This window comes from Pleurodeles waltl, chromosome 10 (genome assembly GCF_031143425.1).
Source record: "Pleurodeles waltl isolate 20211129_DDA chromosome 10, aPleWal1.hap1.20221129, whole genome shotgun sequence".
Classification (NCBI taxonomy): Eukaryota; Metazoa; Chordata; class Amphibia; order Caudata; family Salamandridae; genus Pleurodeles; species Pleurodeles waltl.
This window is the reverse complement of record NC_090449.1, coordinates 252,712,945-252,739,072: the sequence shown is the minus strand read 5'-3', so window position 1 is coordinate 252,739,072 and position 26,128 is coordinate 252,712,945. Positions and strand designations below refer to the sequence as shown.

The window sequence follows — 26,128 nt, the reverse complement described above, 5'->3', positions numbered from 1 at the left end:
AATTCTATCTCTCTATAGGCTGGCCTTACCGTGAGAGACAGCATTCTGCTCTTTCACGGGGAGCATATTGGCACACAAAGTAGTTTTGTTCAGTGCCAGAAACTACTGTGGCAATGTGTGTTTTCTTGAGACCAAAAACAAGTTTGCTTTTCGCCAATGTTTGTTATAATGGTAGCGCCCACAACAATAAAGTTTTACCAAAACCAGACACACATTGACAAATCTAAATTGCTAACCACCAATGTCTGACTTATTGGGTTTCCAATGCTTGTTTATTTTAATGTTTTCCATAATCTTGTTGAAACTGGTCACACTCATCCATTATGAACATCTTTTGGGAATTTAAGCAGGCATCCACACATTTTGCTAAATGATGCTTCAAAGAAACTCTCAGTAGTTTAGCAAAAGGTTTTTTGTTCTAGTTGTATTTTTTGTGAACATTTTATTTTGCAAGTAAAGAATGAACTTCACTCTCAAGCTTATGCAAATATGTGTATCTAACCAGAAAGCATTCTGGACGCATTATACATAGCCTCAGTGTTAAACTTCCATAAGTGTGGACACAGTTTTGTACTGTAACCACTGTCAGTAGTGCAATAGGTGCTTGCAACATTTACTTATAGTGCTCATCCACATAATAAAAGGTTTTGCATTAATGATCCATAAATATAAGTTCGAACAGCATTAACATATGGACACAAATGTTTACTTAACTACAGACATTGCCCTTCCCAGATCCATAATGTGGTACTGTAACCTGGCAGCGAAAGGGTTTGTACTGCAGGTGGTTGGGCCTACTTGTCCAAAGGACAAAATAAACATGAAAGGGTGTTGGGCATCGAGCTATAGGAAAATCCACACCCCAGAGCTCTTTAAAGAGATGAGAAGCACTCCATGGTAGTTAGTGCCTACATTATATTATTGGGAGAACAGACATCTACTTAAACAGTGAATCTGACAATTTGAAATCTAAAACTAGAAGTTGACTACGAAACTTTGCTCTTTGGAACATAAAATCATTAAATAGAGCTGTGGTCAAACACTTTCTGGGCAGTCTCTCTTCAATTCCCAGTACTAGTAACCACTGCATGTTAACTATTATGCATACATTATTTATGATAGAATATACGAGTTACAAGGTCTGCAACCGACTGGGATTCACTAAAAAAACAAATACTGGCCTACTGCTTTGAGAGAACATTGAATTGTATATGTTACATTATCAGTGAAGTATCTAGAAAAAAAATGAGGCACCACGCTTCAGTGCACAGTCATGTGATGAACACAGCACATAACTGAATCCACTTTGATTAAAACAGCTAGTGGTAATCATTAAGTATGTCACCACATAAAGCAAAACTGGCCTTTTAAAACAGAAAGAAAGCTGCAGTTAACTAGGCTGGAGAGACAGAAATTAGCAATGTAATGTGAAAAAGTGTAACAAATGTGTTACGTGCAAAATAGAAAGATTACAGTGCACTTCCAATGTGTGAGACAAGGAAAATGCCCTAAGACACAGGCTAAGATGGATTATTTGACAAGTTCAGCATGCCAAAGAAAAAGCATTTTGTGGACGTGCCACATTAGGAAATTAGGAGAAAAGCATATGTATCTCAGTATATGCATTAACAAGACAAACTATACATTTCACCAGTATTGGGTAAATGTATGAAGAAACAAACCCACCAATTAAACAATACAAAAAGGGGAAGTCCTAAACCAGAAGGACATATCAGCATAGATTTGCACAACTTCACAGCAAATGTTTAAAAGAAACGGAACTCATGAACTCCTTAGACTGTCACTGTAGGAATCAGGCCCTTTAAGTGGTGTATGAATACTGTGTAAACGATCCAGGGGTTCCTCAGTGAGTGGACAAGGCTTGCTATGCAATCCCAAAGTGCTCTATTTAGAGGTAGTGATGTTGAGTAACCTTAGGCTTAACACAGAGGAGTGCACGACAAAGACAATAGTCAATAAATGAGACATGGCTCAAGGAGATACTTATAAATAAACAAAAAAAATAGCAAGTGTCTTCATATATGTTTAGGCATCAGAGAAAAATCGTTCAGGTAAGTACGTTTTTAAATAGGAATTATTTTCACTTAAAGTGGACACTGCAATTCTGGAGTTCTGCAATGTTATCAAAATGGGAGGAAAAACAAGTTCTGCAAATAGCTAGAGTACAGCGACTTACAAGACCAATCTCCAGGACTTAAAGTGAGTTGTAGGCAAGGTCCAAGGCAGGACTCACAGTATATGCTCAGTGGCACGGTGGCAGCCAGGTGTAGACTGCAAAACAACAACAGGTGCCCAATGCATTCCTATGGGGATTGGTCACTGTGAAAAGAGGCTGCAGGCTCTGGCCAGGATACCGGTCGGGCTGAACCAAAAGAAGTTCATAGGCCTCACCATGCTCGGGTACGGGTAGGCAGCTTTGGTCTTCTCCACAGCCCAGGGGCGAAAGGTGCAGAGGTGTCTTTAGATGTTGTTTTTTTGGGTCAGAGCGGTCGCGGTAGACAGGGGCTGTGTGCAGAGGCTGCAGGCGTCATCGAGGAGGCCAGGAGGGGTGAAACCACGATGGACCCGGACCATGGAGGGCTGGGGAACCTTGTTGGCACTGGTGGTCCACTTCAACTCAGGTTGGAGATGGCAGTTGCAGATGTGACTTCAAGTGTTGGGTTTTGGCGGCTCCAGAGGCTTTGGAACCCCTTCTTTTAGAGTTTGCTGGAGAACAGATCAGCTGTTCACAGGAGGGATTGAGTTTTTTTTCCAAAGGCAGGCAGTCCTCAAGGGTTTCTGGGGTCACAGTTCCAGGACTAGTCGACTTTGGTGCAGATTTCAACAAGAGATGCAGACAGGCCGGCGGAGTTGGTACCAACTCAGCTTCTTTTTTTCCTCTCTTCTGCTTTTATGGCTCTTCTGTGTCCTTGGTCTTCTTAGGTCGTCAGGATCTGCTTCTCTGGTGCCAAGGGCTCCCCTAAATACTAACTTTAGTGGCATTAGGGGTGCAGAGGGTAGTAGCTAATGGATTACTGACCCTTGGGGTCACTACGCCCCCTATATGACTAGTTCCTGTGGGAAGTGGGCATAACCCTGTCCCAGAATTCCAGATATGTCATCTCTGCTATTCCTAGATACACTACTTGCGGAAAATCGTGTCAACCACGCAGTAGCCCATTATAGGGATGGTACTAGCCTAGAGGTGGCACGCCTACCTGACTAGCCAATTTTTCCATCTGTCCAGGTGACAAATGGTTTCTGGACAGGAGGGTAGTTTCCTCTCCTCAGAGGACAGCCAGATTTGCATTTCAAAGGGGGCAGTCCTTTGAGGCTTGTGGGAGGAAGTGTTACACCTTCTTCCTGGATAGGCTTTTGTTCTGGGCCTCCTGAGAGCAAGTGACCTTCGCCCTAGGGGCCAGAACCATGTCTCAGTGGCAGGCTGGCAGATACTGGTCAGCGAGCACACTAGAGGCTGGTAGAGTTTCAGGGGGTGCCCTCTGGGTGCCTTTATTGATAACACAGGCATCAGTGTGGGTTCACCAATACGAGATGTTTGATACCAAACATCCGAATCTTCAGTGAAGCCCTCATGTAGCTGGGGAACTTAAACTGACCAGTGTCCAGCACATGCATTTAAAATGGTTTCCCAGGTCACTTACTATTTTTGAGAATTGACAAACATATAGCAGGAGCATATCTGCTTCTGCAGATATGCCCTCACATGTGATATAACTCACCCTGCCTTACGGCTGTAAGGCCTGCTACAGAAGTGACTTACATATATTGCATGCAGTGTTAGGGGACATGCACACAGGCTGTGTGCTATGTCGTGTTTTCACTTTTGTTTGCACCAAGACACACAGCCTGCACTGGCAGCCTGTCATGTGCTTGGTGAGGGTTCCTTTAGGGTGGCACAATTCGTGCTGCAGCTCTTAGGGACCTTGTTTAGTAGCCCAGGCCCTAGGTACCAGGAGTACCAGGGACTTAGAGGGTGCTAAATGTTTTGCCAACTGGGGAACCAACTGTGCAGTTTTGGGAAAGAGCACTGTGGATCTGGTTAGCAGGAACCTAGTGCACTTTCAGTTGAAATCACATCAGATACCCAGCAAAATATGGCGGGTAAACATGTCCAAAAGAGGCACTATACTACAGTCTGTTGGGTCTGCATTCCAATTCAGCAAAAACAAAAACTTGAATTGAAATGTCGATGGAGCTTCAGGAAATACTTTATTCATGGGTCAAGGCTCCACAGACTGTGTGCTTGGGGGTAGTTTGCAGATCTTGCAGAATGTGTGGACTTTGGGAGGGGAGGGGCACACAAGGTTCTAGCGAAGCATCAGCGTAAAATGGGTTCAGATCTGTAGGACTCTGAAACCTATGTAGGCCTGCACATGACTGCCTGGCGCAGCCTAGGATAAAAGTTTTTTTTTTTTTTTTAAACTCTGAAGATATTTTCATGTTGCATTTTCCTCCATTACTCACAATATGCCTCCTATCACAACGAACGGGAGCGCCACATGACACATAGAACGCGGTTCTTTTAGGATTCCCAATGCCACGTAGGTGGGTGTACACACACCGATAGGGGTACACACGCACAGATTTGGACAATGTGTTACGGGACATCAACATCTTTGGGACTCCAGGAGAGCTAATTTAGCAGTTATGGAAACACAGTCTTTTTTTCAGCTATTGCTTGAGTCCTGATGAAGTCTTTGAGATTATTTTCTCACAGGACGAAACACGTGTTGGCTGTTTGCTTTAATGGAAATCTCGTTTCAAGAATAAATTGAACCATTGCCAAACTTCCTGGTCCAGCTTATGTTTGATGACTCTGAACAAGACACCAAGACACAAACACATGGATGACTGAACTTTTATTCACGAGTGCCTTGACATCTGTTGTCTATGTTTTGTTTCTCCTGTGGAGAAACATAGGAGGAGTGGGGAAGATCCTCCTGCCAGGAGCACTGTGCATACGATTAATTTATTATTATGAGAATTTGGTGATTCACTGTGAGCGCCTTTTCCTATGACCATCTTCCCCTCCGTCTTTCTTTTTTCTATAAGGTTCTAGCGAAGCATCAGCATAAAATGGGTTCAGATCTATAGGACTCTGAATCTGATACCTATGTAGGCCTGCACATGACTGCCTGGTGCAGCCTAGGATACAAAAAAAAATGTAAACTCTGAAGACATTTTCATGTTGCATTTTCCTCCATTACTCACAATATGGCTCAATGGATTTAACTAGCAAAAACTGTTGCTATTTAGACATTCAATTAAAAAAGGTAGGGTAAGATTGTAGTGACTCATTAAGCTGCTTGCATTTAAAGTACATTTTCTAATTTGTAAAGCAGAGCAGACCTTTTTTGTTAAATAAAAAAATAAAAATTGCCCATTCTGAGGTCAGAAAATTACCATTGATTTACATGAATACATGTTTACATGATCCAGAACTGGTTTTCTGAGGCCTCTACTGCAGTGCTTTTCTTTGTCGCCTTTACACTTTTCTGTTGCCACTTAGATTACGCTTAGATTAGGGAATCAGCAAAAGCAACTTCTACATTTAGGCACAAGACTCGCATCTGTAATAAGAGCATGTGTTGGCATATGACGCTGGCTCCATGGATAATGATTAGTCTACACCAAAGTTGTTCACAGTTTTATTTGGTAACAAAGAATGTTTACGTCTAATTTCATGAATAATGCTAAGGGGTCAAACTTCTAAGATTAGTCGACAAATTAGATTTTATGTACTGAATTCTTTCCAAGAAAATTGAACTATTTCTAAGAAAAAAAGTCACGCATTCAAAGCAAGGTTGCTGCATATTAAATGCTTTGGTGAAATAATGCAATTCAGCATTCTGAGATATGGCAAGCACAAAAAGGAGCCCACTGCTCACAAACCAAACCATGTATGAAACTCCACACAGGCTTATGCGAGTAGGTTTTATTGCGTAAGTCAATCTGCGGATGAGCCTCAGAATGTGATTGATGCCCATAGGTATTGTTTTGAGAACATTAACTTAAATATATAGAAGGTTAAATAACCCACTGCACTTAATGCAACAAATGCCCACCTTAAGTTTAGATCAATAGTTTTTGTATATGGTTGTGAAACAAATTGGAAAAACTAATGATCATATTGTCTCAGAAAACCTGGTGCACAGGGTCCGCAGTGATTTTGAGAACCACAAGAACCATATACAAAACAAATATAGGTGTGTGTCTTCTTAACAAACAACTGTAATAAAGGAGAAATTATTGTGGACTTCTTTGGGCCAAAAGCACAGTGTTTGTTTATTAACCCGTCAACAGCATTTCGACCCAGAGTGGAGAGGTAGCTGGGTCTAATAAGGACATACAAAATAAGGGAAGCATCTGAAACAGAATGTTAAAAATCTGAATTAAGGATTCATACGAGGTGGTCTGATCAGGAATATTGAAAGGAAATAACTAATACTACCTTGCAACAAAGGAAATACACCAGTGTCACATGTGAAAAAATTGCAAACAAGTGACAGTGTGGAGAATTGAGATCAACTTATGAAAGGGTTCAGGCTGTAAATTGTAGAAATAACAGTGAGTTTCAATCCAGCCATAATATTTCAAACTTCACGGATAGAAAAGGAACATAAGACTCACCTCATAACCACTGGAGAGATTCAATTGAGGGTGCCTGATGAATGAACAGGTTTACCCCTTGTATGGGAACCCGTGAAACAAACCACCTGCTGGGGAGAAGAGAACACAGTATCCAGAAGATAGCTCAAAAGATATTTATTTGGGGGGTTGGGGGGAGGAATAGACCGCACATCCTGCTTACCCTTGTCAGGCTTCTGAAATAACTCAATGCAGTTGAAAGCCAACATAATCTCATGTGCAAGCATAGGCACGACTAAATGGGCATCAGACTAATTGCAGAAAAAACGAGCTGCTCCAAAGATGCGGCCATCAAGAGTGTGACAGAGGCCATCTTTGTACTTATATATGCGCATGCACATGGGCGCAGAGCGAAAGAGAAGCTAGGAACACAAACCGCGCTCCAGCCTTCACCTCCCGATGTATCTCATCGTCATGCACAAAGGACCAGGGCAAGGCAAAAAATGCCAAATGTGTTCCAACGTGATCGAGGACTGAATCACAGGAAGAAATAAGAACTGAAGTCTGAAAGGCCCTCAATGTTTTAGATGGGCACTGAAGGCTGATAATTAACAAATAACATACCTTTGGTGTGCAAACAATAGAAGACAAAATGAAACCACCTTTACCAGAAAACAATGCTACAAAAACAACATCAATATGCCAAAGGAAATTTCTTGATCAGAATACAAGATGCTTAATACAAATCCCAAAGGGAACATAACTTGATAACAAAGTATTTCAATACAACACATTTCAGTAATGACATGGTTTACCATAGCCATGATAAATGTGATGCACTGACCATTCTAATCCTACAGCGAGGCAACAAGTCCCCGCCATTCATCGTTGGAATTTAGCATGTTATCTTTGTAATCACAACGCATGATCTATCTACATTCAAGTTTTTGTACAGTTAGGACAAAATTCTCCCCTCTCTTAGGCTTTTGTGCATCTTCCAAAACTTGCCATTTGATGTCATCTGCTGAATGGCCAGCTGCAATGAAATGTGGTACCAATGGTGCTGAGATGACTCCACATCTGATCCTGCTCTTGTGCAGGACGATTTGTTCCTTGATTTGTTGCATTGTCTGGCCAATATAGATCTTAGGGCAAGGACACAATAAGCAATAGACAACATTGCGAGTATTACAGTTCGAAAAATGTTTCAATTCCATGTTGATGGACCCATGTGCAAAAGGTCTTAGTGTTGTGCTTGAATTTACATGACTCACAAATCCCACATTTATAGTGTTCCTTGATTGAAGGAAGGCCCCACGTCTTGAAAAGTACTTGGCTGAGTTGTTTCCTTTATTCTGAGTGAACTATGAAATCTCCTATATTTATTCCTCTTTTGTAAGCGAACAAGTGAGGTGTGAGAGATATGATCTATAGTCTCTATAATATGCCAGTGTTTTTTGATGGAAAAGAATATTGTTAGTGTGTGGGCAAAAGGTGGGAACACATACTAAGCTTTGGACATTCTTATTAGGCTGTTTGTGAAGTAACAAATCTCAGTTGATGTACCATGCTCCTTTTAGGGCAGCACATAAAACATTCCTGGGATAATCCCTCTCCAGTAGTCGCTTCTACAGTGTGCTTCCCTGAAGTAATTACATTTTTGTGTACAGCTACGGTCTATAGCCACCATATAGAAAGCCATCTGTCTGGGCCAGTGGGAGGAAACTCTGGTATGAAAGTAAGGTGTTCCTATTGGTGGGCTTCCTATACAAACAAGTGGCTGACTGTCCTCCATCTTGCCTAATGACTAAGACAAGGAAGGACATTTTTTTGGAGTCCAATTGGCCCGTAAATTGAAAGTTGGTTTGAGACCGATTGAAGTACATGGTAAATTCTTGAAATCTGGGCACAGAATCACTTCAGATAATTAAAATGTCAACCATATACCTCTCCCAAATCCTAATACAGGACGTGAAAAGGTTAGAATCATTTAACACATACTTTTGTTCAAACAAACCCACATAGATATTTGCCAGATTTGGGGTAAAAACTGCTCCTATAGTAGTACCCCTGCATGTTGGTAAATCTTTTCCCCATAATTAAAATAATCTGCAGAGAAGGCAATGTCTTAGAGTTCAATAATGAACTCTGTATGAATTGCAAACGGGCAGGGACTTGTCTCAAAAATGTGTTTAATTTATTTCCATACCTTCCCGTTGTGGAATATTTGTGTATGAATATGTTCCTTCCACTAGATTAATCATGTCCGGACTATCTCATACATAAGTGTCTAAAGTGGTTGCAATGTCCTTAATAAAGCTGTTAATGTATTGATCCTTAATCAAGAACACGCCAGAGTACCTGGGTTATAAACTCTCTCTAAAACACACAAGAGCATGGAGAGGCCTCCAGAGACGCTGACTGTATCAGGATGTGGTTCTATATTAGAACCACTGGGCCAATATATTAACATCATGATTTAGGACATTGTCCCCAGTTCAGACACTTACGTATGAGATAGTACAGACATGATTAATCTGGTGGAAGGAATCATATTTGACACACAAAGTGAACTATTAGTCACCTCGATGTAGCTTCTTAATGCCCAAATATTACACAACAGGATAGTATGAAAATAATTGAACACATTCTTGAGACACATCTCCGCCCATTTGCATAGAGTTCATTATTGAACTCTTAGACATAACCTGGTCCTCAAATAATTTTCAATATGGGGAAAACTTTTACAAACAATGTGAGGGTACTTCTATCGGGGCAGTTTTTGCCCCAAATCCGAAAAATATCTATGTTGATTTGCTTGAACAAAAATATGTGTTGAATGCGTGTAACCCCTTCAAGACCTTGTTTATGATCTGGAGGAGGTATATAGATGACATTTCTTTTTTATTTGGAGTGATTCTGTGCCAGATAAGAAGGATTTTATCATGTACCTCAATCAATCTCAACCCAACCATCAACTTACGGGCCCATGGGACTCACAAGAAATGTCCTTCCTTTAATCACTTTTTTATTAGCAATGATGGGGGGGGGGGGGGGGGGGGGGGGGGTATTTAGCCACCTCTTTGTATAGGAAGTCAACCACGAGCAACACCTTACTTTGAAACCAGAGTTTCCACCCGTGGGCCTAGATAGATGGCATTCCATATGGACAAATATTTGCATATATGATTCAATTGTATATGAAAACTGGACATACTCCAGAAGTGATTACCGGAGAGGGGTCTCTAAAAAAGAGAATGGTACAGCAACAGAGAGTGTTACTTCAAATACAGCCTAATAAGAATGGCCAAAGTTTATTATGTCTTACCACCTCTTGCCCACACACAAACACGATTGTTTCTTCCATAAAAATAAAAGAAACTGTAATATTATACAATGTTTAGATTATAATCTCACACCTCCTGTGTTCACTTAAAAAGAGGAAAAAAATCTCAGAGATTACGTAGTTTACTCAGCACAAAGGAAACGCACCCAGTCAAATACTATACAAGACATGTGTGGCCTACCTTCCATCAAAGGATATTATAAATGTTATAACTATGTAACATGTACGTTTACTCACAACACTCAGACCTCGGTACATGGAGTCATCAGCATGGAATTGAAACATTTTTCGAACTGTGATACTCAGAATTTTGTCTATTACACATGGTGTCCATGCCCTGAGATCTATTTTGGCCAGACAACGCAACAAATTAAGGTTTGGATTGGCCAGCACAAGAGCAGAATCAGATGTGGGTTCACCTCAGCACCATTAGTACCACATTTCCTGAGTCTGGCCACCCAGCAGATGACATCAAATGGCAAGTTTCAGAAGTGGCACAAAAGCCTAAAAGAAGGGGATACTTTTGCCCTCCCTTTACAAGAATATAAATGTAGATGGCTCATGCGCTGCAATTCCACAGATAACGGGCTAAATTCCAATGAGGAAGGGCGGGCCGCTTGTTACCTTTCTGCAGGAGGAATATGGAGAGTGAATCACATTTATCATGAATAGGGGAAACTATGTTGTTACTGTTGTGTTCTCCTGAAATACTCAAGTTATCAAATTATGTTCACTTTAGGATTTGTATTAAGCGCCTTATATTTTCATCAAGAAATTTAGTTTGGCATGTTCATGTTTCTTTTTTAGAATAGTTTCTGATGAGATCGGTTTCATTTAGCCTTTTATTGTGTACACACCAGTGATATATTATTTGTTAATTAGCAGCAATCAGTGGACATCTAAAACACTGAGGGCCATTCTGACATTTCAGTTCTTTTTTTCTTCTAGTGATTCAGTGCTGGAAGACGTTGGATAGCAGTCGGCATTCTTTGCCCTGCCTTGGTTCCTTTGGGCATGTGCGTGACAATCAGATACATCAGGAGGAGAAGGCTGGAGCCCTGGTTGTGCTCCAAGCTTCACTTTGTTTGTGCGCAAGCGCATATATCATCCAAGTCACATTGTTCATGGCCACTGTTGCCGCTGGCCACATCTTTGGAGCAGCACGGTTTTGCCAAATCAGTCTCACAGCCATTTGGTAGTGCCCGTGCTTGCCGGTTAAATATTGGCTTTTTACTGCATTGAGTTATTCCAGCAGCCTCACAAGGCTAAGCAGGAGGAGGGAGTGTATTTCTTTTCCATACATATATATATTTATGGACTCTCTCCAGGGGTTATGGGGTGAGTCTTATGTTAATTTCCTGTGTGTCCTGTTTGGAATATTATGGCTGGATTTAAACTCACTGTTATACTTTCTACAGATTAAAGCTTCTACTCTTGCGCAAGTTGATCTTACTTCACCATGATGTCGCTCATTTGTAATTTTTTTCCACAAGCGAGACTTGTGTAGTTCCTCGGATGCAGGGTAGTATTAGTTATTTCTTTTCAATATTCCTGATCAGACCACCTTCTACAAATCCTTAATATATATTTTCATCATTCGGTTTCAGATGCTCCCCTTATTTTGTATGCCCTGATGAGACCCTGCTCTCTCCACTCAGGGTCAAAATGCCATTGACACATTAACAAACAAACACTATATATGCTTGGCTCGAAGAACACCATAATTTTTCCTCTTTTATTACAGTTGCGTGCCAAGACTAAACACACCTGTATTTGTTTTGTATATGGATTTGGGGGCTCTTCAAATTCACTGGGGACACTGTGCACTAAGTTTTATGTGATGATATGATGATCAAAAGATTTTCTATATGGTTATGAAACAAACTGGATAAATTAATGATCTAATCTTAAGGTGGTCATTTGTTGCACTAAGTGCTAAGGTTTCTTCAACCTTGTATATCATTTAATTAATGTTCTCAAAATGATACCTACGGGAGCCATTTCGTGTAGTGATTGTATCCCCAGGCTTCCTGGTTTTATGGGTATCTCTGGTTTGGAGAGAGATGCGATTGGGTCACAATCTGTGCCTCTGCCCACCATTCAGATCCTGCGAGGTCAAGATTTGAGACAGGATTACCCCTTACTTCCCTACAAAAAGTCCTAGTCACTCTTGAGAAAGTGGCATTTGTACATGACTTGGCAGTCTACAAAGCCCTTGCACTGATGGTTAGTTACCACCATAATGATGACCAAGAGTGAAACCCTAAGGCACTGGAAGTAAACTCACTCATCTTCATACAATAAATGGTTCTCAAACAGCATATTGGTAAACTATGATTCTATAACTTAAAGGTTAAATTATAAGAAATAGCTGTCAAAGATTTGCAACATCTTAAACTCACTGAATCAGACAGGAACGCCATGTCTATGATGATAGCAAATATCAAACAGTATATCTTACCTACAAGCCCACAAAAAGGCTGATCCATTACACTTCCTGAGCTCAAGCACTCTATGATTCCCTTACATATGTACAGGCAAGGCACACAGATAAGGGGTGGTCCATATTTCATGGAGATATGCACTTTTGATTTGCATGGTATACAGTATCATTACAAAACCTCAGGAGTCTTCTTTTACAATTAGGTCTACTGACACCTATTTGTGAAGCTTTGGCCTCACATTATGCAGCAAAAGGTACAACACATGAGAACACCCAGTTCATACAAAAGATTACACTAATGCTTACATACCATTGTCTCCAGAGGTAGGAGAAGGAGGGGGAGTAGCAGCAGTCACACTGTTTTTATCCCAAATGGTCTCCAGAATACCTGCCAAGAAACAGTGGTGAAGTAAGACAGGCTGTGTAACACCAGGAGTAATATAAACTCGCAGTGAGTCAACACATGGTAACCATTTCATTCACAATATGGTGGCCACTTCCCTTCATTGTTACATCTAGATTATGAACTTCAGAATTAGCATTGGAAGACTTGATTTATTAAGAAATGAATTGGGAATTTTATTTACCAAGACTCACAAACATGGTACTTGTAAGTATTAAGAGAAACTGGTAGTACTCTGAACTACATTTCAATATAGCGGCCACAGGACTTTTTGTATATGAATGTTTGTGATTTGATATACGGTTCATACCACACATTTATATGTAACTAGCCATCATGCACCAATTATCACCACATAATACAAAATATTTGTTAGAAAGAACTTAAGACACTAAAATAAGCTGTTCAGAAATGTGTTCTGGTTCAGGAAGGGCCTAGCCTGGCAGTTCAGGCTGGACTGCTCACACTGGAGCAGAGTCAAGCTTGATTTGCATATGGCTGGGTCCAAACTCAGGTAGCATGATGGGTGAAAAATGATGGTTTGGGACGCAGCCAAGCCATTGCCAGCGGCTGAGATTAATTCAAGCATTCCATCCATGACCTTACTGTTGTTGCAGTCGATGTCCTAAGTGCTACAGGTATGCCCAGGCTTGGTCCTGACCACACTGTGCCACTGGAGCCAAGATATCTCAGGCTGATGAGCCCTAATCAGAGCTAAACCTGTACTGCGTTGCTCATGATCCGCGTCAGAGAGGACCTGGCCTGGAATTTGGGAAGGGCTGCTACTTCTGGAGTAGGGTCAAGGCTGAATTGCATTTGGGTGGGTCCAAACTGAGGTGGCATTATGTGTCAAATAACGATGGACTGGAAGGCAGCCAGAGAGGCTGAAATCAATTCAAGCATTCTATCCATCACCTCGTTGTTATAATAATCAATTGTAGCAACAATTCTGGGATGCCAAATTACTTTTGTTTTTAAAGGTCCTTTAATTTACAATTATTTATTTAACGTTTTGTACAGAGCTTTGTCACCATGTAGATATTAAGGCACTTACAGAGTACCAAACAGATTACAATAGTATGTTGAGGAATACCAAAAAAAAGAGCATGGGAAGAGAGACTGATGGGGAGGGAATGGAAGGATGGAACAACGGGAGATCAACAACAGTAAAAGAGCTGAAAGTAAGTCAAGTAGTCTATTCAAATATGAAATTAATAAGCGAGGGTGGTGTTAAAGGTGGAGTTGTGTGGCCCACCGAGAAGCTTAAATATTCACCGCAGAGATAAGATTTGAAGAGGTAGGTCTTGAGGCCTTTCTTGAGAGACATGACTTGTGGCTGCATCTTAGGTAAAGAAGTATTTAGACTTGTATTTAGATGTTTCTAAATTTAGGGATGTCTTGATTATAGAGAGTCTTATTTGTCCAGACAGGTTGGTTAGGTATGTAGGTGTGTTGCTGTGCGAAGCTTTGAAGGTGATAACCTTAACCTGAACTTAAATTGTGCCGTGAGTGATAGCCACCTGTGTTTAATCTTTTTTTCTTCAAGAATGGTCTGGAAGTGGAAAGGAAGATGGCGTTGGGTAGAGCCACTGCTGATGTGGAAAATTCTGCCAGGATGCTATTAACTGTGTCAATCCTTGAGCTGACCAAGGCGTGGACTGTAAATCTTAGCTGGTCAGAGGAGGGATGATGTTTGATTTTCTTAAAACAGTGGAGGTATAAGCTGTCAGATTGTCAGCACAAGGGAACAAAATGGCACAAAGTCAGCATAAAGTCCAGCATAAAACTGACCAACTGACTGTGCTGCTCTGAGCACATTAAGAAGGAGAACCAGAGTTTTATTAACATTAGTTAACACTTTTTTATTTTATGTTATGGCGCAGTCATACCGATATTCTCCAATTGTGCCTGGTCGGAATTTAACTTTTTATGAAATAAACACACACAGATACACAGAAACGCATGGAAAAGAGAAGCTGAGCCTTATATGAATGTCACCCTTGCATGCAAATGTTAGTTTCTTGCTGGACTCTTTTAGTGTGACTGTAACACAATCATTGGCATCAGTGTGCAAATTCATAACTTCAGACTTTTTGGATGTTAAAATGCAGCCACTCCACAGAAAAGGGAGATGTGAGGGTGATGAGGAATCTGTGGCTAGAGCATCCACCACAAATAGCCTTACCAAAGGTATGTAAATTGTACTTCCAATAGATACTTCTAAGTCCTCACCTCAGAATAGATATCAAAGCAGTTACTCTCAGAAGTGGGGAAGGTGGATAGTAGACTCAGCCCAAAAAGTCCTGCAGGATCGAAAGGGCGAAATGCCCATCTGACCCCGCTGTCAAGGCAATAGTCCTCCATTAACATGGGCACCAACGCCCACGTTACAGCCTGGCAATTGTCAAGGTCAGGCTCTCCGTGTGCCAACGCAATGTATGCAGCCTTAGTCCTAGTGGACCAAAAAATAGCCTCCAGACCAGCAGAGTCTCTAAACCTCTATCTTAGCATAATGGTGTTAAAAGATTTATACAAAAAGTTATCAAAGATGGCATCTGTTGGAATATCACTTTTTGTGTGTGCCCAGTCAGAACTGGCTTTTTGGCCAGTGTAGACCTTAATGTAATTGATTATACACCTTGACAGAGTCCTTTTCTTCATGATCTTCCCTTTGTGTCCTACAGGACCCAACAAAAAAAGGTCACCCAACCCAATGGTCCTTGATACAATCACTGCAAAAGCTTCTAGCTCTTTTGGAGTTTAAACGATGGAGCCTCTCCTACACTTTCAAGAGGAGAAGCAGGGCACAGAACAATGAGAGAGTGATGGAATGCTCAAAGACACAAGTTTAGGCAAGAAGGTTGCCAGAGTCCTCTACATTAGTTTTTGTAGAAAAAAAAGTGTAGTGATTTTGTACTGACAGTGCCTAAAGTACCCTCACAGAACGAGCCGACGTGACTGCAATGAAGAAGACAGTCTTTAAGGTCAAAAGAGGCCATCAGCAGCCTGGCATCGATTTGAAAGGCATACACATGAGAAACAACAAGCCAGAGTTAATGTCTCACTGTTGCATCACACATTGTTTGGGAGGCAACATGTGGTGCAAACCTTTAATAAACTACCTGACAACAGGTGATTTAAACATGGACGTGTGGTCTGGTAAACCCAAAAGGCTAAAAAGGCTGACAATCTTAAATTATGCCAACAGTAATTCCTTGCTGGGACAATGGCAAACAAACAGGATATCAGTCAACTTATTTTGTCAGAGGTTGGTTTTACAGAGTCCACACAAAGCCAAAAATCTCTCTCAACTGCCAGTGTAAATGGACTTTGAGGAAGAACCCCAGAAAATAAGGATGACGCCCACCAATTCAGGTGGCAGATCAAATTTAGTGAGCTACTGTCCCTCAATATCCACGCTTGGATATGTATATTTAGCAGGCTCGGGTGAAGGACCCTACCATGTTGCTGAAACAGGCGATCCTCTTGAAGTGGGCGCCTAATCGGAGGGCAGACTGCTCACGTCCAGAGGGTCCAAGTACCAAATTCTCCTGGCTCAACTGGGAGCCAGTAGGATGACTTGTGCCCAGTCATTCTTGATCTTTTTTAAACCTCCAGGCAAGGGCAGGAATGGGTATAGTAGTCCAGAGTTCAAATCCACCCAGAATTAATCTCTTAGCAAGTGTTCTGAGGGGAAACTGCAAGTGTTGTGACAGAAACTCCAGTGCACAAAACCTTTGACATTGTATGTTTGACAGTGGCAAAAAGACCTATCACGGGTTTTCCCCATGGCAAGAAGATGCCCTATGCCACCTAGGGGTGTAGGCACCGTTCGTGATCCAGCTCCAGCCAACACCAGTCACAGAGCCCTTGGCACAAGACCTATTACCCCACTCCACCATGCTGGTTGCATTATCACATTTGGTGGCTGTGTCCTTGAGAACCTGCACTAGCATACCAGCAGACTGACATGGAGCCACGTTTCCGTCAAAGACCAGACTACTCTTATTCCCACCTCTCCGAGATGACCTCCCCAACCCAGCTGTGACAGTCACCACCATCAACTATCGGTGGCAATGGGTAAGGGCTCTGCTACCAGTACAATTGCAATCAAGCAGCAACTACTGATGATCCTTTGCAGTTTCCGCAAGAATCTTAATGGTGTTGGACAGATCTCCTTAATGCTGGGCCCAAAGGAATTTCAGATACCATTTCAGAGCCTACATATGCCACCTGGCTTAGTAGTCAAGGAGGATGCAGCAAGCTAAAAGGTCACGAAGCCACAGAACAGCTCTCACCGGGCTACAGGAGCTAGTCTGAAACATTGGGATCATAGATCGAATATCCGGGACTCGTTAAAAAAAAGGAAAGGCCCTGAACTAAACAGTATACGGGACAGCTCCAATAAAAGGAAGCCTCCGTAAAGGAGTCAGGTGCGACTTTGGCTCAATTCTGAACCCCAACAATGTCAGGAGGTTTGCAGCCATCAGGAGGTGGACCACAAAAGACTGTGGTGAGAAAGCCATCAACAGTCAGTCATCGGTGTAGGGGAATACTGGTATCCCCAACCTCTGAAACTTGGCAGTGCCCACTGCCAACACTTTCCTGAACACCCGAGGGGCACTGTTAAGGCAGAAATGTAATAAAGCAAATGAAAATGCTCCTGGACTACCATGATTTGTTGGTAACATCTCTGTGGGACTACATTAACAGGTATACAAAAAAACACATTCTGCAGGTCCAGTGGTTCTTGATCATCCAGTTGCTCAAGTCCAGGGTAGACAGTATCTGTGCCGGCAAGACCATTTTCAAATTGCCGTTCTGCAGGAAGGCATTCAGAGTTCAAAGATCTAAAATGGGCCAGAGGGCCCCATCATTTTTCAGTCCGAGGAAATAACAAGATTAGTAAACATCTCCTATTTTGGAGACCAAAACCCTCTCAATGTTGTCTTTGGAGAGTAAAACTTGCATTTGTTGCAAGTAAATGGACAGGAGTTTCACAGATTTGCTCTGCTCTGAAGGAAGAGTCAGCTAAACAGAAAGGGTAGGGGGTAGCAATGAAAAGCAATTTGGAGGACCCATCTGTCAAAGATGAATGATAGCCATCCATGGAGAAAGTCTTGCATCCTTCCTCACTTATTGTGCAGCAATAATGGCAAGCTTAAATGAGGTGGGACTGAGAAGAGTGGTGCCCTTGGTGACCTGCCCGATCTAATGTCACCGCCTCAAAAGGACTGGGGCAGAGGGTGGTAAGAATGGCACTGCCTATTCACATGCCACTTTGAATAGCCTCTGAATTTGATATTTTGACATGGGTCAAAAAGATTCAGAGCATGTGCTGTGGCCTTACTTTCCTTGAAATTTTCCAAAGTAAAATCTTCTTTATCGTCGAACGGGCGTGAACCATCAAAAGCCATATCCATGAGATAGGCCTGTAAGGTCTTCCTGGACCACCAGAAAGATCTCTCTGGCCATGTTCAGCACAACATGCGTATGTCTGCCCAAAAAACAAACTACACTGACTGACCTAAATGCTAAACTGGCCGAAGAAAACATTCATTTTATGAACATATCAATCTTTTTGGACTCCCTTTCCAGGTCAGTTATGGGGAATGAGTTGTGGTACACCTTGCTGACTGAAACACCAGACTTTCAGGCGTAGGGTATTTAGAGAAGAAACCAGGGTTGCCAGGTGTCAGTGTGTTACATCTGGTCACTTGTCTATTCACCGGTGGGCAAGAACAGAACATTGAAAAAATACACACTAAAATGTAAGTGATGGCCTCACAGAACTGGATCAAGGGCTCAAGTATGGCTATATCAATTTAACAGATTCCCATAAGAGCATGTGTCTTAAACCCAAGTGAGGTTAGCGGTAGATCCAAGACCTCAGCTGCACACAGAATTACCACTGCAAATGAAGCACTCTCTTCCATTGGAGAACGAAACAGTAAGTTCAGTCCTGTATCTGGAGAAGTATCATGCCCACTGGTCTCTTGTAAGTCCATGTAAAGGTCAGTACGCAACTTACTATGTGTTTCTGATCAGAACACCACTTCCAGTATTTATTTGGTATGAGAGAAAACCCATAACCATGTAGATGGCTGATGATCAAATAAGTTTAAAGGCAACAGTTATGGTTTTTACTTTTTGTTTTCATTTCACATTAGTGCAGATCATCATTTGAGAGATAAATAGTGATATAATGATGGCATCTGGGCAGAAAGTCAGATATCATGTATGCTTGCTAGAATATAGCTTCCAATGTTACCCTGCTAGGTGTACAAATATACACTGAAACATGCTGTTCTGTGAAGTTCACTTAGATTTTAATTGCTTCTAACGAAGTACTATTACCTTTTATTCATTATTCTTACATCTTGGCTTCTTACATCAGCATTTATCCATACAGTGGATGTAACATATCAAAAATTCAAGGTGGTGTGTGACTTGTGTGCATTGTGTTTGTGTTCTATATAGCTGGATAATATAAAACACATAAAATTATAGATGGCTTAAACTCAGTATGTGGAGAAAATGTGGAGAAAATATACTAGAAATACCAAAATTGTGCACAGTCAAAGCACAAGTATATTTGAATATGAGGCAGATCAAAAATAGGCTTATATATTTACAGGTCTTGTTGTGTTATTGAGATAGTTGCTATAAACGTTTACCTGCACAATTGTAATAAATAATGCTATCAATTTCAGTAATATCTGAAAAGTGATATTAATCAATTATTAGTCGTCTATGTATTGGATACAATACCTTAAGTGCTAGAATTTTGTTTACGGGTTATAGCTGTATTTATGTACAGGCTCACCCCTACCAATTACCAGTTCACACAAACTGGAATGCTACTACTGTATATACAATATATTATGGATTCTGGTAAGAAACGTTATTTATACATTTAACTATCTAGGTTTTTATTTATTACCCACAATGCCATCATTAAAGTCTCCCAAGAAGCATGGAGAACCGGGACCCTTGAACCCCCCACTCATAATAGCTGCAATGTTATTTGCTTAATAGGAGACCAGAAAGGAGTGGTATCAGGAATATACAAAGCACTACAAACTAGCACACGCTTGCCCTTAGTAAAACTTAAATCCAAATGGCAATCAAAATTAGACATCACATGGGAAGAAGCGCAATGGGACCAGATAACTTCACATGTCTACCCAGTATCCAGAAATGCAAGGTTCAAATTAATAAATCTGTACATCTTCCACAGGGCCTATCTGACCCCACAAATGATCTTCAAAATTTACGGCACAAACAACGCAGACTGCCCTAGATGTGCATAACCAGCACCAGGCTTCATACTCTGGAACTGCCCTCAACTTAACGCATTCTATGAAGAGACTTTTGCAAAAATCTCAGCTTGCACTGATAGATCACTGAATAAATCTCCAACTGTAGCTCTACTAGGGGACTTCCCACGACCGTCAGCCCTTAAAATATCCAATAAGTTTATAGACCTAGCCCTAATCCTGGCTAGACGAGAAATCACCACAAACTGGAAGTCCCCAACAGGCCCACAAATAACCAGATGGCAAAACACATTAGAGAAATGGGCAGACACAGAAAGAATAGTATTGCTACGCGAGGCACTACAAGAGCAAAGACCCAGAGACGACGCCTCTCAATGGGACTCAATTCTGGAAAAACTGAAATCACCAAATGCATCCACCATAGAAGCAAGCGTAACTACCTCGGAATCTGACACAGACTCAAACACTGCACCTGAATCCTAATGCTTTGCGAGAGAAGAACTTAGCAGCCGACCTTATTGAGACTTGCCAACTGTGAACTATATTATATAAAAGTAGAAGCATGAGGGGAGGGAGGGGCGAGTAGTCGTTTAAGTAAAGTAATCACTATATCAACGTTATTGCTATGTTTAAAACTATAATAAAACTTAAAAAAAAAAAAAAAAAATATCTAGGTTGGATCAAATACTTTTTACTTGTGGAACAACTGGTACTGAACTACAGTGCATACAGAATGACTGCCATGGGACTTAACTCAATCTATCATTTATTTATAAATATTGTTACTTACAATTTAAGACCATTTTAACCTAAATGATATACGTTGGTATATTTGAAGGAGTTTATATATACAGATTGAGTGTAACATCTTATTATAAAAATGTTTGTGAACTTTGACTTTTTCTAAACTCTTTTAGGGGAACAATTCTCCACTCTTAGTAAAATGCAGTTTTAGGACATTCAAATAAAACCATTCTGCCACTCTATTTACTTCCTGAATTATCTTAGAAATAGTTGAGAAAATGTATTGACACTCTGGGTGTTCATGTACATATCTGTAAAAACCTGTGAATTACATTCTTTGTAGGAAAGAAAGGTGAAAGCTACACCATTGGTAAGTGTATTTAAAATGTATGTTTACACAAGATATTCCTTTTTAATTACTATTGCTTAAGTATTTTATTTATATTTTTTATCACATTGCATGGAATTTTAAATGTATATTGGTTTGTGTTATATATAGGATTGCAGTTCTGAAGATGGTCCGCTTGAAAGAATCCAACTTACTGGCTGAAAAGCAGGTTGTTAATGCCTTGGATGGGACTGTGACGGTTCTAAAAACTAATGTCATCACGTTATGGTATTTAATGTGGGGCTGTCTATCAATGAACGTTAATGCCCATCCATCCACCACCCTCAAATTTATCGTTAGATATGCAAGGTTGAGAACGCTATACTCTACCAAGAGAATTGCTTAGTGGATGCATTAATTCAACCTGCTCTCCTCTGACTCATTAAAAATCAGATTCTACAGCTGTCAATGTCCGGTCCGGTCGGGGCAGACAAAGCACATCTGTGTGTAAAGCAAATAAACTGGTCAGAAATTCCTGTCTAAAAGCTGTGCTTTATTTGAGAAGCATCAAGTCACTAATGCTGGCAAACAATGCTTGACTAGAATAACTGCTCTCCAACTAAGCTGTAGCATGGTTTTTATATGTGTTCATTTAAGCACAATCAAAATTGAACTAGAAATATATTTATAAATCAAAGATCGAGTTTCACCAACAACAGGTCCAACGGGTGGGTGCGTGGCTAAGATCTGGAACATGGCGGCCGCCTAATGTTTCAGCTTCGGAGGGGCCGGCAACAAAACTCCTTGTAAGAGCGCCAGCCCGGGCCACCCGAGCACGGAGCTCGAGTGCCGTGCGGCTATCCGACGGGTGGTGCGACTGAGCCCCCGCGGCAGGCCCATCAAGTGCCGTGAGCCGCCTGGTGCCGTCCGGACTGAGAGGAGGCCTGCAGCCCCTCCTCTCTCTCAAAGACGCGGCCTCGCGTGGGAAGGCAGGCCGCGGCTGGAACGGGATGAGCGGCCTGCGCGGGGCGGCGGCCGACCCAGACGACTGGACTGCGGGACCCAGTGTGCCGGTGGGGCACTGGGAGTTCTGCTGAGACCTCTCCCCGGTGGGCGTCACAATCAATTAAAATTGGAGGATCGGGCGCGGCCCTCTCTTCACAGGGGCCTGCCCGAGGGCATTGACTTGGGCTCAAGGGAGGCATCGGAGTACCGTGGCGGTGGAGCGGCCGGCGAGCCCTCCAGAAGTGACCACCTGGGGAGCCATGGGGGGGGGGGGGAAGGTACGAGACCCCCTATTCCGCGCCTCAGGAGAGGCGCAGCCAGTTTGGAGTCCCTAACTGTTGGACAACGGGGGGAACCACGGACTTCCCGATCATCCTGGGGCACCGCCGGCCATCGAATGTGGACATCGTGCAAGCACGCAAGAGCGACCACGGGCGCGGAGGAACCCTTGGTGAGGAGGTGGGTTCCCCGTGCGGGGGACAGCTGGGCCCCGGCTGTGGCGCGCGCCTGAATCCGGCTGGTGGGGCGAGCACCGTTAGCGGGAGTTTACGGAGGTGCCGGTACGGTCGAAGGCGGAGATTGGCAGCGACCGGCCACAGTAGAGCCCCCTCCCCCTGGACCTGAACGCCGGGCGCGGCCGGTGGAGCACCTGGAGCTTGGCTTGCGGCACCTGTGAACGGAAGTCAAAGCTGCGGAAAACGAAACGAGGGAGCAGTTGCAACAGAGAATTATACGGTACCACACGGTCCGATTGCCTAGCCCCCCCGGGGTACGCCCCCTTGTTGGACTGATGCCCCCCAAGGGCCGACCCAAGACCAGAGCCATGGACCCCCTGACCCTGCCCAGGGATGGCGAAGCGGACTCATTGCACCAATCACACACCAAAGTTTAAGACACTCTAGACAAGATACTGGGGGCCATAGAGGACACAAAGTCAACATTGCAACGAGACATCAACCAAGTCGCGATTGAGGTGGGACTCTTGAGAGCGGAACACCATAAACTGGCTGACTGAGTCAAAGAAACGGAAACCACGCTGGCGGACATTGCACCGAGACAGAAAGACATGGCGGCGGAAGTAAACTCCCTGACTGACAGAGTTGCAAGACTTGAACAACGTGCCAAAGACGCGGAGGGGAGAAATAGGAGGAGCAACGTACGCATAGTGGGCCTCCCCGAGGGGACCGAAGGGGCGAACATGGTGGAATTCCTGGAGAAATGGATGAGCACAGTGGTCGCACCTGGATGCCTGACTCCCTACTTCACGCTGGAACGAGCCCACCGCGTACCGTCGAGACCTCTTCCTCCTGGCAGACCTCCCCGTGCTGTAATCGCTAAACTCTTGCACTACAAGGACAGAGATATTAGAAAGCCAGAGAGATGGGCCCGTTTAAAGTAGCAAATGGGGAAGTGACACTATTCCCGGACTCCACCCTGGAGGTCCAGAACAGGCGAGCCTCATTCTTAGTGGTTAAAAGAGCATTACGAGATGAGGGGATCCAGTACTCACTCCTATACCCTGCAAGGCTGAGAGTGATCGTAGAGGGAAAGACCACATTCTTCCAGCCCCCGGATGAGGCTTGGGACTGGCTCGAGAGGCGCGGAACCCAAACAGTGCGACCTGCGCAGGGGAGCCCTGGAGCGGGTGGGTCCCGCCGCGCCCCGAAGGGAAAGAGGTCCAGAGATCGTCCACGGTTGGCACCAACGAAAACGCAGAGAGAAACGAGCAGAAGGGTGGCCCTGGAGGCGGCGGCCCGAGTGGGGGGCGAGGTGTCCCCTCGCGGGGGCTCTGAAGTAGAATCCGACGACACAATGGTGTCTTCTGCCAGGGACTCGTGGAGCCCGTCTGGTGCACCGAAGGTGACCCCACAAACAGCCGACGAACTCGGATAGCTCAGCCGTGTCGCGTCGCCCGAAGACTTGGCACGCCGAACGAACAAGAGGCCCCTCCGGACCTGGCCGCTCCCTCCCTGACTGTATCTCTCGCCCGTCTGGCTAGGCTGGCGAGCACTGCAGTTATGTGTTTGGAAAAGTTGCATTATTGCATAGTTTCTTGGGCTTCCTATAGTTCCGGAGGTGCCCTGGGGTTGGGGTTTGCAGTTACGAGTTAAATCAGCAGCAGGGGTAGCGAGCTCTCACCACAATACAGGAACGAGCACAGGAGGGGGTCAATTAGTATCCCAGGCGCACCAGGCCCCCAATTCTCAGTCTCTAAGAACAGGATGGCGGACTACAATTTCATAACCTGGAATGTCAGGGGGATGGGTACTCCGGCCAAAAGACACAGAATACTATCATTCCTAAAGAGAAGGGAGGTGCAAATAGCAATGCTACAGAAGACCCACCTGGCTCCGGGAGAAGGAGAGAAACTAAGGCGGAGGTGGAGGGGGCAAGTGTTTGCTACGGAGTATTCAGCTTACGCAAGGGGCGCACTGATATGGATTAGAGCGGGAGTTCCCCTGACTATAGAAACCTCAAGCATAGACAAGGAGGGAAGGTTTGTGATACTAGAAGGGAAACTAAACAGGACTCCATTAGTCATGAGTTGCATCTATGCCCCTAATCAAGACCAGGTTTCATTTATGACGGGCCTATCACGACTCCTTACTCGCCAACACACAGGGGAGGTTCTAATAGGAGGGGACTTTAACGCAGTACTCGATATAGACATGGATAGTTCCACCCCGCCTCAACTGGGAGCAACATCAATTAAGATAGCACAGAGCCTGGCCGAGTGGCTGAACGCATGGGGGTTAGTGGATGTTTGGCGGGTACAGCACCCGACGGCAAGGGACTACTCATATTACTCGGGCCTCTACCGGGTGCATACCAGAATTGACAGGGTGGCCTGCACCCCGGGTCTGGCTCGGGGTATGACACACTCCGAATACCTTGCCTGTACAATTTAGGATCACAACCCACTGCTGTTGACCCTGAGGGTGACACAGGACAGACCCCCCCATACCAACATGGAGGCTGGCCCCCGCAGCGTATGAGGATCAGACGTACAGAGAGGCGCTGCGTAGCCACCTGTCAGAACACATCGAAATTAACAAGGGGTCCACCCCCTCTAGAGCAGTGGAGTGGGAGACACTCAAGGTGGTAACGAGGGGTTTCTGCCTTGGGCAGTCAGCGGGGGTGAGGAAAACGCTAAAAAGGGAGCTTACTGCCCTAGAAAAGGTCATACACGAGGGGGAACTAAGACAGGGGCTTGCAGCACAAGGGGACGAAGAATATAACCGTGCCCGTAGGGAACACTCCCAGACAGAAGAAAAGCTCAGATGTCATAACACGCAAAAATACCTGGCATCCCTACAATCAGAGGAGGGGAGATCGGGTAAACTCCTGGCATGGCTGGTGCGCCCGGGTGGGGACAGCGAACCCATCACAAGCGTATTAGACAGAGAGGGAAATTGCAGACATAGCCCAGGCCTCATCAATGACGCATTCAGAGATTATTACACGCACCTATATAGGAGACCTAGCAACCTGGATCTGGCGACATTTGACAATTATTTGCGGCAGACCCAGCTCCTGGGGCTGAGTCTGGAGGACAGGGACAGCCTAGGGGGGGCGGTGACTGTGGAAGAGATCAATGATGCCATAGCGCAGCTGGCCCCGGGGAAGACCCCTGGCACAGACGGTCTCCCTATGGATTTTTACAAAAAATATAAATCCTTGCTGGTTACCAACAAGGAAGTCTTGGTGGCTGACTTCCGCCCGCTATCAATGCTGAACAGCGACTTTAAGATCCTCAGTAGGATCCTAGTCGACTGACTGCTTCCCCATATGCCCACGCTGATACATGCTGACCAAAATGGCTTCATTCCTGGTCGCAGCACCTCCTTGAATCTTAGACGTATGTTCTCCATCTTGCACATGCCCAAAGAGTTGATACCTCTGACGGGGCTCCTGCTGGCGGTGGACTTCGAGAAGGCTTTCGATTCGATTAGGTGGGACTACCTGAGGT

The 26,128-nt window shown here is 43.7% G+C and overlaps 1 protein-coding gene across 3 annotated transcripts in view; it reads right to left on the bottom strand.

The window, feature by feature from the left end:
* Window positions 1-26,128, bottom strand: part of XPO6 (exportin 6) — a 621,317-nt gene that overhangs the window by 486,724 nt on the left and 108,465 nt on the right. For all 3 annotated transcript variants that reach the window (XM_069210348.1, XM_069210346.1, XM_069210347.1), the window contains one exon: window positions 12,709-12,786. In XM_069210348.1, the coding sequence (XP_069066449.1) occupies window positions 12,709-12,786 (78 nt within the window). The remainder of the gene's footprint in view (window positions 1-12,708; window positions 12,787-26,128) is intronic.